This window comes from Schistocerca nitens, chromosome 10, assembly GCF_023898315.1.
Source record: "Schistocerca nitens isolate TAMUIC-IGC-003100 chromosome 10, iqSchNite1.1, whole genome shotgun sequence".
Lineage (NCBI taxonomy): Eukaryota > Metazoa > Arthropoda > Insecta > Orthoptera > Acrididae > Schistocerca > Schistocerca nitens.
Window position 1 is genome coordinate 53,602,960 of NC_064623.1, and position 15,940 is coordinate 53,618,899.

Consider the following 15,940-nt stretch of genomic DNA (forward strand, 5'->3'; position numbering starts at 1 on the left):
ACCTAGCAAGTGTGGTGTCTGGCGGTGACACCACAGTTTATGAGTCTACGCACCCATGAATGAGCCTCTACTCCATAGAAATGTTCGTTGGAAGGTTTTCAGACTTGTTTCGCCCGTTCTGCATAACTCCCGCTTGAGTTTTGCAAGACAAGCAACTAAAGGTTCAAATGTGTGTGAAATCTTATGCGACTTCACTGCTAAGGTCATCAGTCCCTAAGCTTACACACTACTTAACCTAAATTATCCTAAGGACAAACACACACACCCATCCCCGCTGGAGGACTCGAACCTCCACCGGGACCAGCCGCACAGTTCATGACTGCAGCGCCCCTCACCGCTCTGCTAATCCCGCGCGGCGACAAGCAATGCGGTTGCAGGACTTGCAGGTACAACATTGTCGAGTGCCTACTTGTTTGCTATGAAGGCTGAGTTCTAACTGACCTCTCCTAGAGATAAATATTACGCAGTATTATTGTGCCATTCTTGGGCACACTCTCACAATATATTGACACAATATTATTGTGAGCATATGAGGGCAGCTTAACAATATTGATCTATGACACTGTAAGCTGGGGTGTCGAGTAGTTGCGTCAAGGGTGACACAAAACTAGTTAACTCGGAATGCAATACAAAAGAAAAGCTTGTGATAAAATTATAAAAAATATTCGTATCTTCCTTTAGTGTAACCATAAATAACGTATTAAATGAATGACAGCTATACTGAAGTCCACTATTTTGTGCATATAACTTCCAATTATGTCACTACATGTCTCCCTCCTGCTGCAGTCCATTGGCACTCTTTATCGATCCATGTCTTAATAAGCTCTTCAAGTGGCGACACTGGGAGATTATAAACTTGTCCTTCATACTGCTTCATTTTTCATTCGTGACGTGTGTCTGTCTATTCAGAGGGAAAATACCGGGTGCTCAAAAAGTCAGTATAAATTTGAAAACTTAATAAACCACGGAATAATGTAGATAGAGAGGTAAAAATTGACACACATGCTTGGAATGACATGGGGTTTTATTAGAACCAAAAAAAAACAAAGTTCACAAAATGTCCGACAGATGGCGCTGGATAGCAAAACGTCAGTGACTGCGCATGACAATCGTGTATAAAAAGAGCTATAATGAGAGAGAGAATCAGATGCGCCGGCAGTCGCAGCATGTTGACGTTACCTGAAAAGGCGCTTTTAGTGAAGCTGTATTGTCAGAATGGGGAATGTGCTAGTTCAGCGTTACGATCCTATCGCCATAGGAAGAGGATTCGAACGGGTAAAGGTCCGTTGACAAATGCAGCTGTGGCGAGAATGATTTCGAAGTTCGAAGCCACACGTTGTTGAGATGATAGACCCCGTAGTTGGCCGACCGAGCACAAGGCGTAATGCTGCTGAGGCAGTTCAGGAAGAAATGGAGACTGTAGCGGGTTCGTCTATGCACGGAGAAGTCAGTGCTCGTGCAGTCGCACGTCGCACCGGCATTCCATACACTACTGTTTGGATGGCACTTGGGCGTACCCTCCGATGATATCCGTACAAAATCCATCGGCATCATGAACTGTTACCTGGCGATTTAGTGAAGCGGAGGGCATTTGCGGTGTGGGCGTTTCAAAAGATGGCGGAAGATGACGATTGGTTGAGTAACGTGTTGTGGACCGACGAAGATCATTCCCCGCTGCGAGGGTCTGTCAACGCCCACAACTACAGAATTTGGGCTAGCGAAAATCCTAGAACTGTCGTGGAAACTACATTGCACGACGAGAAAGTCACGGTATGGGTTGGATTTACCACATCTGCCGTTATCGGGCCTTTTTTCTTCGAGGAAATGCGTGATTCTGGTTTTGTACTTCTACCGTGACGGTTGAGAGGTACGCCGATATGTTACAGAATCGCATCATCCCCAGACTGGCTGATAAACACCTGCTGGAACGAACGATGTTTATGCAGGATGGCGCTCCACCCCATATTGCTAGACGCGTGAAAGATCTTTTGCGCGCGTCGTTTGGTGATGATCGTGTGCTCAGCCGCCACTTTCGTCATGCTTAGCCTCCCAGGTCCCCAGACCTCAGTCCGTGCGGTTATTGGCTTTGGGGTTACCTGAAGTCGCAAGTGTACCGTGATCGACCGACATCTCTAGGGATGCTAAAAAAAAAAAAAAAAAAAAGAAAAAAAAGAAAAAAATCCGACGCCAATGACTCACCATAACTCCAGACATGCTTTACAGTGCTGTTCACAACATTATTCCTCGACTACAGCTACTGTTGAGGAATGATGGTGGACATATTGATCATTTCCTGTAAAGAACATCATTTTTCCTTTGTCGTACTTTGTTATGCTAATTATTGCTATTCTGATCAGATGAAGCGCCATCTGTCGGACATTTTTTGAACTTTTGTATTTTTTTGGTTCTAATAAAACCCCATGTCATTCCAAGCATGTGTGTCAATTTGTACCTCTCTATCTACATTATTCTGTGATTTATTCAGTTTTCAAATTTATACTGATTTTTTGATCACCCAATTCTTAGTCGTATGTATGAACTTTAGGATGCAATGCTGCAGTTGTCCACAGCTCGTGGTCGTGCGGTAGCGTTCTCGCTTCCCACGCCCAGGTTCCCGGGATCGATTCCCGGCGGGGTCAGGGATTTTCTCTGCCTCGTGATGACTGGGTGTTGTGTGATGTCCTTAGGTTAGTTAGGTTTAAGTAGTTCTAAGTTCTAGGGACTGATGAACATAGCTGTTAAGTCCCATAGTGCTCAGAGCCGTTTGAACCAATGCTGCAGTTATCTGAGCAAGAAAACAAAACCAAGCTTCAGGATGCAGTAAAAAACGAGCTTTGCTTCCTGATTTACATGTAACTAGCTTTGTGTTCGACATATATATTGAACACATCTCCTCCTCCTCCTCTTCTTGTCCGACTCTTCCTGCCTCTGGCAGTCGTCCTCATCCTTCCACCTATATCCGTTATCTCCTCCTCCCCCTCACCTTTGTCCATTTTCTCTGACCCCTTTGTCTCACCATATCTTCCTCCCCCCCCCAGCCTCTCACCACATCCTCCTCCACCTCCCCCTCTTCCTTTTCCACTTCCCACCACCCCTCTATGCCTTCCACCGGCTTCATGCATCGCCCCTCCTTCCCTCTTTCTGTCCACTCCCTCCTCCTCCTCCTCCTCATTCTGCCCATACTCACCACCACAACTGTTTTCAGCCATGCACATGTAGCCCCTGCAATACTATTCAATAAAGCAGGATGATACTTCTCCTGCAACATTCCCGTTATGCAGGGCAGACTAAACATCAGGGGTATGAAAATAATTTATTTCCTCCTAATGTACAGATCATCATGCAAAGAAGAGTGATAAAGCAGACCAATACTACCCCAGCATAACACACCTGATGGCAGGGCAACCTACGTGTTGTGACCTGGAAAACCATTTCTTGCCTCTGCCCTGCAAATCAGGTTGCTTAGGCAGGGAGATATGGTTCCCCCAAAACACACCTGTTGTGAAGGCTAACTTATATGCTACGGACTGGAAAAAACACGTTTTTGCTCACATCTCCACTCCTGTTTGTGCTAGGATGTTATACCCTACAGTGCTGATATTAGTGGGGCCAGCTGTTTCTGTTTCAAATTTAGCTGAAATCTCTCTAGGGGTTTTGGAGGAGATCCAAGACATACACACATACACTATGCTTCACATAAAAAATAACATCTATTCAACAAAATAAATTCTAGTCTACAGGATAAGGGTGCAACTCACTTTACTGCCACAGACAAAACTGTAAGCTTAAGAGACAAATTTGGGATAAAGTTGAGAAAAACGAAGTAAAGCAATTTTGAAACAAACTTAGTAACAAAATACAACCATTTATTCATGACCATTTAGTTTAATTGAAAAAAAGATTGAATGGATATTTCCCAACACTAGATTAAACTACTATGGCTGGATAAGAAATCATTTTGCACTTTTCAGTACCTTGAATTTGTTGAGGACAAGTAAGTGGCATACGTGAAGATAAACTGCACGTTAAGACTTGTAGATTAGTATCTGTTTCATTGAGTATTTTAAATAAACAAGAAAGGAAAGCTTGTTTTGTGCTCCAGAACCATATGTGTGCAACTTTTCTATTTCTATTCAGCAAGAATACTCTCACCTATGTAAACGAGCACTCATCATTTTGCTACAGTTTTCCGCAACATATTCGTGTGTAAGTGCTTTTTTTATAATGACTAATGTAGAAACAATTAAACATGGAAGTTTTGAGAACGTCAGATAAAGAAATGCGCGTGAATTTGTTCTATAAAAAAATGGCTTTGAGCACTGTGGGACTTAACTTCTGAGGTCATCAGTCCCCTAGAACTTAGAACTACTTAAACCTAACTAACCTAAGGACATCATACACATCCATGCCCGAGGCAGGATTCGAACCTGCGACTGTAGCAGCAGTGCGGTTCCAGACTGTAGCACCTGGAACTGCTCGGCCACCCCGGCCGGCTTTGTTCTACATCTGAGGTAAAATTATAGACGTGTAATGCTCATCAAAGCCCAAATGTGTCATTTAATTCATAATAGTACTAAAATGGTGCATAATTTACACGGTCCAGTCACATTAATGTGACCACATGTGAAAAGCCTGAATAATCACCTTTCGCAGCGTGCACGTGCAGGAAGAGAGACAATGAGGTTCTGGTAGGCACGAACGTAGATGTGGACGCAGGGGGACTCCAGTGCTGTGGTCAGCTGTGCTAGGTTTCTCAGTTGAGGAGTCAAGGTGCAAACAGCCCAGTCGAGGTGGTCGGACATATTGGGTTTAAATCCACGAGAGTTTGGTGGCCAGGGGAGTACGGGAAACTCACCTTCATGATCTTCAAACCATGTGTATACACTGGGAGCTGTGTGGCACATTGCACTGTCTGGCTGGTAGATGCCATCATGCTGAGGATTGGATTGGATTGTTTGGGGGAAGAGACCAAACAGCGAGGTCATCGGTCTCATCGGATTAGGGAAGGAAGTCGGCCGTGCCCTTTCAAAGGAACCATCTCAGCATTTGCCTGGAGCGATTTAGGGAAATCACAGAAAACCTAAATCAGGATGGCCGGACGCGGGACTGAACCGTCGTCCTCCCGAATGCGAGTCCAGTGTGCTACCACTGCGCCACGTCGCTCGGTGCTGAGGAAAAACAGGCTGCATGTAGGGGTGGATATGACCCCCAGAAATAGAAGCATGCTTGTGTTGATCCATTATGCCTTCCAGAATGACGAGATCAGCCTGAGAACGCCACAAGGAAATTCCCCAGACCAGAAAGATCCATCCTCCAGCCTGGAACCTTCCGACAATTGTTGCAGTGTATTTGCTTTCAGATGTTTCACGCCGTGCACGCCAGTGGCCATCTGTCCAATGGACCATATGACTCAGTGGACGTCCAGTTGCAGTAGTCACTTGCAAATTACAGCCTTGGACGTCGGTGAACAGCAGTCACCATGGATTCATGAATCAGGTGCCTGCTTCTCAGGGCCAAACGCAGCAAAATTTCATGAACGATCGTTGAGGAGACACTGTTCATAGTCCCTTGATTCATGTGGGCCATCAGCTGCTCAACATACAGATCTCTGCAGCTGCAATTCACTCCTGTCATCTGTGGCTTATCGTACATCACAGTTGCCTCAGTGCTGGTTTTGGACAGCGCCTTTTTGCCAAGCACAGTATATTTTCGTCACTTTTTTCTGTTCTCCGTCTTTCCCTTAGTTTCTCTAAATTCGTAGAGGTATGTACCGTCTATGCAACTAAATGAAGACAGTTTTCCGGCCTGAGTGGCCGAGAGGTTCTAGGCGCTACAGTCTGGAACCGCGCGACCACTACAGTCGCAGGTTCGAATCCTGCCTCGGGCGTGGATGTGTGTGATGTCCTTAGGTTAGTTAGGTTTAAGTAGTTCTAAGTTCTAGTGGACTGATGACCTCAGTTGTTAAGTCCCATAGTGCTCAGAGCCATTTTTTGAAGACAGTTTGTTTACTGCCTTCATTTAGTTGCATAGACGGTACATACCTCCACGACAGTATATTTTAACCACAGCAGTATGCAACAGTTTACCGACTTAGCCTTTTCGGAAATTTCTCCACCCTTGGCTCAAAAGCCAATGATCATGACCAATACACTGCTCTGTTTCCACATTACATCAATAACTGCTCTGTTTTCTGCGTCACCCCCTCCCCCCCCCCCCTTGCGAATCCCTGACACACTTTATATGCCCTCCACTGCTAGTACTGCCACTTGCCATCTATGAGTGGTTACTGCGCATTAGCGGCGAACATGGATAGTAGTCATATCGTAAGGTGTCCGGATTTAACAGACCTTACATGAACTATATCCATAATGACAGTACCATGCAGTATGAGATCCTCAGAAAATAATAATTACATTATATCAACAAAAGGCAATTGCAGTTAATCTCACGTACCCGAAAACTAACACAACAATCTCTACCAATATAAGGACAGTAGCATGAAACAAACAGGTTAAAGTGAAATGCATTATGGAGACGAACCAATCAGGTGGATAATGACATCGTAAAACTCACATTAGCAAGAGAATGGCGAGCTTCAGCACAGAAAGGGATAAGGCCAGAACAATACATTATTCCTTTTAGCATAAATAAGACCATGACCCAGAAAGAAAAAATAAAAATGTGTATTCACCCTAGCGAGAAACTGATTGGCTGAAGCCATACTTGGCGACGCAGACGCGACACGGTGGGGAGATCTCATTATATAAAAGCATTTTGAAACCTAAAATTAAGGCTCTCTCTCTCTCTCTCTCTCTCTCTCGCTCTCTCGTCTCACGGTGGACCGCATAAGTGTGTGAAAATAAGCGAAGGCGTTGAGCGTTTGCTTTCTGCAAAGTGAGGATGACAGATAGCAAAGCGGTAGTTAAATATTCCTGTGGGAATTTTTGCGGGCAAAGAAATTGAGCACATCACTCCAATGCATAGCTAGTGTGCAATAGCCATTATTTCGACTGGAGAAAGATTAAAATTCTACAGAACGCAGGAAAGTTGCGACTGAGTGAATTCAGTCACGTCAGAGTAGGGAATTAGCGTTTCAGATCCAGCATGGAGATAACGCCATTGCAGATGCTGCTTGGTAAAGTACCATCGTGCATTAGGCCTCAGTAAATGTTGAGTCTAGATTTTGCTCATTCCAACTTGCGTACACTTTGACCATTGAATATCGAACCTACCCGCACACTGAGTACATGAGAGTTTTTTCATTGTTTCAAAAAGTAAATTTATTCTCCACCAACTCAGTGCACTGACCAGCTACGACAACGTAGATTCAAATGAGCTGATGAGGATTTTTAATATTCATTCTTACCCGTGATGAAAAATTTTCATGTGTGGAGATAACAATTTTAATAATCATCATTTCAATATGTCCAAGAATTAAATATTTTGTTACTGATTATCGAAAGTAATTGAACATGATTGTTGTTTATCACTTGACGGTCGAAAGCAACAGTTGATAAATTATATGTAGAATAAAAAAGGGAATAACTGTTTTGTCTTCCTAGAGTAGACCCCAAACTTTCACTTTTATTATTTCATGCATTTTGGGTACTTGACAGCAGCATTTCTAATGACTTTTGTTATGATCTGCATCTGATATTAGCTGCTTTACAGGGCCAGAATGTCTGTTTGACATGCTGGGCTTGAGAAGACAGTTCAGAGGTTTTGACCAATTGCGCGCTAAGTGGTAAGCTAAGTTTGCACACATTAATACACTCACTGTGCAGATAGAAAGGTCAGACATATGACAACATTAATGTGACTGGATCCTGTATAATTATACTGTACTTAGAATCAAACTTTAAAAATTAATTTTTCTTTTAAATATCATTTCTCACAATAGAACCTCATTTATTAATACAATGGTGGGAAAAAAATTAGTGCAACTGGGAAGACGATGTAGATTTTGATTCGATGATGGCATATCATATACGAGGCCTGTTCAGAAAGTAAGCTCCGATTGATTGCCAAATTGAAACCACAGTGAACATCAGAAATGTTTTACTTGTAACAATTAGCTACACCTTTCAGCTACTTCTCTACGTAGTCGCCGTTCTGACTTAGACTTTTGTCATAGCGTTGTACCAACTTTTCAATAGCCTCATCATAGAAGGCAGCCGCCAGTGCTTTCCGCCAATTCTCCACGCTGGCCTACACCTCGTTGTCTGTGTCAAAATGTTGTCTTCAAAGACAGCGGTTCATGTGACCAGAGATGAAACTCAGGGGGAGACAATTGCGGACTGTATTGTGGGTAATCTCACATTTCCATTTGAAAACGATGCAGGAGCATCTTCATTGCCCCTGCAGAATGCGGCTGAGAATTGTCTTGAAGAAGAAACAGCACGACAGTTATGTAATGTTAGCTGCATAGCTTCAGGCGAAATTTCTCACCAGGCCCTCGTACTTGGCGGCAGACACTATTTTCTAGACATCTTTACGCACTCACTGCGAGCTCAGAAATGAGAAGAGCGACGTGATGCTAACTGGGGTTATACTAGAGACACTACCCAACATATCTGTGCAAAGCTTTATCGGATTTTCATAGTCGTTTCCATTTCGCGACCGATCGGAGCTTACTTTCTGAACGCCCCTCGTACCACCTCAGGGATAGTAGATGTACTGATAATAGTGTCAACGCCATCCACCAACAAATAGTGTAGTGGTATTAACTACCACAGCAAACGTGTCTATCTTTTAACAGGGAATTCTTACAGGCAGAAGGCTCAGTGTGGCGCAAACTTGTGAAGCAATGAGGTAACCATGCAATGGAGATGCTTTCTACAGCCAACGGAGCGATTTTGAAAGGGGTCAAACGGTGGTCTTCTGAGTGGTGGGATCGTCCTTGCAGAGAATTGCTGCACAAGTTGGACGTGCTGCGTCAATTGTGCAACAGTGCTGGTATCGTTGGTCACGTGAACATTATCACAAATGTAGATGAGCTTCTGGGCGTCCACACAGCACAGTATTGTACACGTAACAGTGGCAGATCGTACAGCTACCACAGCACGGGTAGGAGGGCTTGCGAGCCCTGCCGTGTCATCATGAGCTGTTGTGATCCAGTTACTAGCAGTGGGACTACAGGCACACGCAGCTCTAGCCCGTCTTCCAGTCACTCCACTGTACTGAGGTGCACAGCTCAACTAGTGTCGCCAGAGGATCGCACGGAAGATCGAATAGAGCGCCGTGGTCTTCAACGACGAAAGCAACTACATGCAAGTGATGGTCGTTTGTCCGTATGATACGAGGTGCGGCTAGAAAAAAACCGGACTGATGCTGGAAAAAACATTTATTTACAATTATTTACAATTTCATGTTATCTCCTTCAATGTACTCTCCTCCTCGGTCTCTACACCGCTCCATACGAATTTTCCACTGTTCATAGCGATGCTGCAGATCATTTTCGGTAAGTCCATACATTACTTCCGACGCTTTTTCTTTTACTGATTCAACAGTCTCAAATCTAGTTCCTTTCAAAGCTGACTTGACTTTAGGGAAAAGAAAAAAGTCACAGGGGGCCAAATCAGGTGAGTAGGGTGGATGATCTAAGATGGGAATGTTGTGTTTTGCCAAAAACGTCTTCACTGACAACGCACTGTGAGCTGGGGCATTGTCTTGGTGAAGGATCCATGACTTTTTTCTCCACAAATCGTTCCGTTTTCTCCGTACTCGCTCACGTAGGGTAGCCAGGACGCTAATGTAGTAATGCTGATTCACTGTTTGTCCCTCTGGTACCCAATCAATGTGCACAATCCCTTTGATGTCAAAAAAAAACAATCATCATTGCCTTGAATTTCGATTTTGACATTCGTGCTTTTCTTTGTCGTGGAGAACCAGGAGTTTTCCAATGCATCGATTGGCGTTTAGTTTCGGGATCGTAAGTAAAAAACCACGATTCATCGCAAGTAATAACATTTTGTAAGAAGGTGGGATCACTTTCAATGTTTTCCAGGATGTCAGAGCAAATCATTCTTCGGCGTTCCTTCTGTTCAATTGTGAGACACTTTGGAACCATTTTTGAACACACTTTGTTCATGTTGAAACTTTCATGAAGAATCTGCCTAACACTTTCCTTGTCAACTCCTGTTAACTCAGACACTGCTCTGATTGTTAAACGGCGATCTTGTCGAACAAGTTTACCGATTTTTTCAATGTTTGCATCAGTTTTTGCTGACAATGGTCTGCCAGTGCGAGTGTCATCACTGGTGTCTTCGCGGCCACCTTTAAATCGTTTAAACCACTCAAACACTTGTGTTCGCGATAAACAATCATCGCCGTACACTTGTTGTAACATTGCAAACGTTTCACTTGCAGATTTTCCTAGTTTGAAACAAAATTTGATGTTAACACGCTGTTCTTTCTGTACACTCAACATTTTCCGACGCACAGACAAAACTTCAACTACTTAAAACAGACGCCACGGGCAGACTGAGTGCAGGAGGCAGATGAAACTCGAGCAGTAGGCGGAGCGAGAGTCACGTGACAGGCCACGCGACTTTCAGCCTTATTGCATTCGTTTTATTGTTTCACCAGTACTAGTCCGGTTTTTCTCTAGCCACACCTCGTATAGCCTGGTGAATGCTGTACCGTAGAGTGCATTCACACGAGACACACCGGCCCCACCCCATGCCATTGTTGTTTCTGGTGGGAACGCTAACCAGCGCTTGGTAGGTGCAGAATACTGTTGGACCCGTTCTTTTGGCGTTCTTGCAACAGGACCGTGACGTGTTTTTCCAATATGGTGATGCTCGCCCACACACATGTCCGTAGCTCGTGGCCTAGTGGCTACCATTGCTGCCTCTGGATCACGGGTCCCGGGTTCGATTCCCAGTCAGGTTGGGGATTTTTCTCCGTCAGGGGACTGGGTGTTTGTGCTGTCATTTCACCATCGTCATCCGTGACAGTGGTTATATTGGATTGTGAAACAATTGGACTGCGTAAAAATTGGGACTTTGTTCAGGCGCTGAGGACTGCACCGTCGAGCGCCCCACAAATCAAACATCATCATCATCATCGCCCTGCCCGTGAAACTCAATGGGCTCCACAGGATGTGCAGCAACTTCGATTTCCAGCATGATCTCTGGACACGTCTCCAGTCGAGGACGTGTGGGGTATGATGGGATGAGAAGTGACTCGCGCTACTCGTCAATGAATAGATGTTACTGAACTATGTGAACAGGTCAGGCAGCTGTTCAGTGATGTATCCCAGAACAGTATTCACAATCTGTACTATCGATTGGATGCCAGCGTCAGTGCCTGCACTGCCGCCCGTGGAGGATACACCATGTGCTAATATGAGTATTTCAGCATGTGTCGATATCTGGTACCTCAGTACTGCTTGTGCTATTGGTCTGTAAATGCAATCATTTCATGTACTCCACATGCACTGTTGCAACAACATATCTTGAGTGATTTGGAAACCTCTAAATGTAAACTATTTTTTTTTTCGCCAGTGTATAAGTGGAAAATTGTCTCGTGAAACTATATGTATTGTGAGAGTGTCTGCCATGAATACAAGTTTGGAAAGCTCTGTTCTAGAAGTACGATTTTGCGACTGGTGGATACTTACTCCATAGGCGCGGGTGAGGGCGGCGACGGCGGCCTTGGTGGAGCAGTAGACTGGCGCCAGGAAACTCGGCTCCAGGCCTGCGGTCGAGGAGAGGTTCACCACCAGCCCGCCCCTGCCGCCCCTGTCTCTGCCCATGTACTGGTAGGCCAGCAGCACGCTGCCGATGGTGCCCTTCTGCAAACGACAGTACCGCTGATGACAATCCTTTGATGATGAAATACACTGATGAAACGAAACATTTTGACTACAACCCACCTTGAGACTGAATGACACCCGGTGGCAATGTGGGCACAAAACAAGGGCAGGAAAGTAACAGGTGTAAAAGTGAAACAGGTGATTTTAAACCTCCACCAGCGATACATATTTACTTACAGCCATATAGCAGAAATACAACATGAATTTCCAATGCTTGCAATTTTTAATGGCCATCACTCGAACATGACATCATGTAGGTGGCCACCATTTACCTTCGCACACCTCTCAACTCTGTTACGGAAACTGGATACCGTATCCTGCAAGAATGGCACTGGAATTCCATTAAATTCTCGCCGAATTTGATCCTTCAGTTGCTGGTCGTGTATGGTGTACCACACCGGAGGATCTGAGCTTTCAAATGACCACAAATCAAGAAATCACTAGCTCAAAGGTCAGCGGACCTTGAAGGCAAGGAAATGTCCCCATCTCGGGGATGAGATGACCGGGAAAGATTATCTGTAGCGCGTTAATGGAATGCTGGGAGGTGTAGCATGTGACCCCATCTTGTTGGAAGAATGTGTTTGCGGTTACAGGACGATCACCAAGCTGCCGCACTAGGAAAAGGTTCAACATGCGAACATAACGTCCTGCATTCACAGTAACAACTTTGCCGTGATTGTCTTCAAAAGAATAAGGCCCTGTGATACCAAGCAATGATACGCTACACCACATTACCATTTTCTGATTGCGAAGTGGCGTTTCACGAAGCTTTTCAGGATTTTAATGTGATAAATATCTAAAGTTTTGCTTGTTAACGAAACCTGACACATAAAAATTGGTGCTATTGTTCATGATTATTCTGTTACACAGATCTAGGTTGGCATTCATGAGTTCCAATCATTCCTTCCAAAAGTGTAGTTTCTTTGGCAGATCATGCACATTCAGTTTTTGCACTAAAATTAAAATCCGCCCCAACAGGCCACGAAGGCCCAACGGTACTGACCGGCCGCCGTGTTACCCTCAGCTGACACGCATCACTGGATGCAGATATGGAGGGGCATGTGGTCAGCAGACCACTCTCCCGGCCGTATGTCAGTTGACGAGACTGGAGCCGCTACTTCTCAATCAAGTAGCTCCTCAGTCCGACTCACTGAGCTGAGTGCAGTCCTCTTGCAAACAGCGCTCAGCAGACCAGATGGTCACCCATCCAATTGCTACCACAGCCCAACAGTGCTTAACTTCGCTGATCTCATGAGAACTGGTGTTACCACGGAATATCGGACCAGGTTTGTGATTGGATTCAGGATTTCCTAGAAGAAAGAACACAACATGTCATTCTTAACGGTTCAAAATCTGCAGATGTAGAGGTAATTTCGGGAGTACCGCAAGGAAGCGTGATAGGACCTTTATTGTTTACAATATACATAAATGACTTAGTTGACAACATCGGTAGCTCCGTGAGGCTATTTGCAGATGACACGGTTGTCTACAAGAAAGTAGCAACATCAGAAGACTCGTACGTACTCCAGGAAGACCTGCAGAGGATTAATGAATGGTGCGACAGCTGGCAGCTTTCCCTAAACGTAGATAAATGTAATATAATGCGCATACATAGGGGCAGAAATCCATTCCAGTACGATTATGCCATAGGTGGTAAATCATTGGAAGCGGTAACGACCGTAAAATACTTAGGAGTTACTATCCGGAGCGATCTGAAGTGGAATGATCACATAAAACAAATAGTGGGAAAAGCAGGCGCCAGGTTGAGATTCATAGGAAGAATTCTAAGAAAATGTGACTCATCGACGAAAGAAGTAGCTTACAAAACGCTTGTTCGTCCGATTCTTGAGTATTGCTCATCAGTATGGGACCCTTACCAGGTTGGATTAATAGAAGAGATAGACATGATCCAGCGAAAAGCAGCGCGATTCGTCATGGGGACATTTAGTCAGCGCGAGAGCGTTACGGAGATGCTGAACAAGCTCCAGTGGCGGACACTTCAAGAAAGGCGTTACGCAATACGGAGAGGTTTATTATCGAAATTACGAGAGAGCACATTCCGGGAAGAGATGGGCAACATATTACTACCGCCCACGTATATCTCGCGTAATGATCACAACGAAAAGATCCGAGAAATTAGAGCAAATACGGAGACTTACAAGCAGTCGTTCTTCCCACGCACAATTCGTGAATGGAACAGGGAAGGGGGGATCAGATAGTGGTACAATAAGTACCCTCCGCCACACACCGTAAGGTGGCTCGCGGAGTATAGATGTAGATGTAGATGTAGATGTACCACTATGGCAAGGTTCTTGCACTATCTGTATTTTGCATGGGTGGTGTAAATGCTGTACACTGCAATCAAATATATCAAGTTGCAGAGCATGGTTCTGTGCAGAAGCCTGGGACGTCAGATGAGGGCTTCTTCCACTCTTGCAACATTATCTGCTGTGTGCGAGAGTTTTGCACTTCAACCCAATTTCGCACTGTATCGCCCATTTCCTCAAAGCTCTGTACCCACACTCTGATACAATGTGCCACATGTCTGGGGTAGAACATGCAAGACTGTAGTGAGCACGAAACGCATGCTACGTGGCCATTTAACTGTTGTTGGTTTTGCAAAACGCTTTTATAACAACGAGGTGTTGTTCACCGGTCCACAACGCCTTCTCGACTGAACATCGATATCAGGGTCAGTGGCATCGTAACGGGCTATTTCCAGGGTTGACAAATCGCTTGTTTCACTGCCACACTTGTTATCTATGTGCAACAGAGACGAATAGGCAATCATTCTAGGGGTGAAATGAAATGTCGTGTGGTGAGAACCTCCCGGCCTGTAGACCTGATCGCCTGGTTCAAGTCTTTTCAGGTGAAGCCACTTCAGTGACTTGCGCGTCGATTAGGATGAAATGATGATGATGAAGACGACACAAACACCCAGTCCCTGAGCAGAGAAAATCTCCAGCCCAGCCGGGAATCGAACCTGGACCCCCTGGCATGACGAGCTGGCACACTGTCCACTAAGCCACGGTGGTGGACATTCGAGGGGTGATATAACAGCAGATGGAAGAAGCCATTGACACAAGCAACTTTCAGAAAGGGCAGAATGTCAGGGCCAGCACCTGGGAATGAGCATCTCTGAAACGGCGGAGCTGGTCAGCTTTTGGGTGCTGCTGTCGTGGACATCTATGAAAAGTGGTCGAAGTATGGTGAAACCATGAGTAGGCGACATGGTGTTACTAGTTCACCACTCATTATACAACACGGTCAGAACTTCGCCTGCTCTGTAAAACGGGATAAATGGCGAACTATGGCACATATGAGGATATAGTGCTGGTGCAGTTTCTGGATACACCTTTCAGCCAACATTGTTGAACATGGGGCTCCACAGTAGACGACCCATATGTGATCCCATGTTGCCCCAACGACATCCTCCATTATGCTTGCAGTGAGCATGGGATTAGTATCGAGTTCAAATGGTTCAAATGGCTCTGAGCACTATGGGTCTTAACATCTGTGGTCATCAGTCCCCTAGAACTTAGAGCTACTTAAACCTAACTAACCTAAGGACACCACATACATCCATGCCCGAGGCAGGATTCGAACCTGCGACCGTAGCGGTCGCGCGGTTCCAGACTGAAGCGCCTAGAACCGCACGGCCACACCGGCCCGCTATTAGTATCGAGATTGGATCATAGATCAATGAAAATGTGTTACCTGGTCGGATGAATCACTTTTCTTGCTACAGCAGGTCAGTGGTCATACTTGGATACACAGTCATCCAGGTGAATTCGGTCGATTTTGAAAAAAAAAAAAAAAAACAGAAAAGCGAGCAGGAATCGAACACGGTACCTCCAGTGCAGTAGCTGTAAACCTTTACCGCTGTGCTACGCTGACTTGCTCCGAATATGTGTATTGTTACAGGTGTTCAAAGCACGCAATGAACTCAAAGGCTGGATTCGAACCTGCGACCGTAGCGGTCGCGCGATTCCAGACTGAAGCGCCTAGAACCGCTCGGCCACCCCGGCCGGCCCAATATTATAGAACAAGCAGGTAATTATAAAATGGTTCAAATGGCTCTGAGCACTATGGGACTCAACTGCTGAGGTCATTAGTCCCCTA

At 45.1% G+C, this 15,940-nt stretch overlaps 1 protein-coding gene across 1 annotated transcript in view; it reads right to left on the reverse strand.

The window, feature by feature from the left end:
- LOC126210247 (15-hydroxyprostaglandin dehydrogenase [NAD(+)]-like) overlaps window positions 1-15,940 on the reverse strand; it is a 102,993-nt gene that overhangs the window by 19,902 nt on the left and 67,151 nt on the right. Inside the window, exon 5 of the mRNA XM_049939436.1 lies at window positions 11,624-11,797. Coding sequence (XP_049795393.1) covers window positions 11,624-11,797 — 174 coding nt within the window. The remainder of the gene's footprint in view (window positions 1-11,623; window positions 11,798-15,940) is intronic.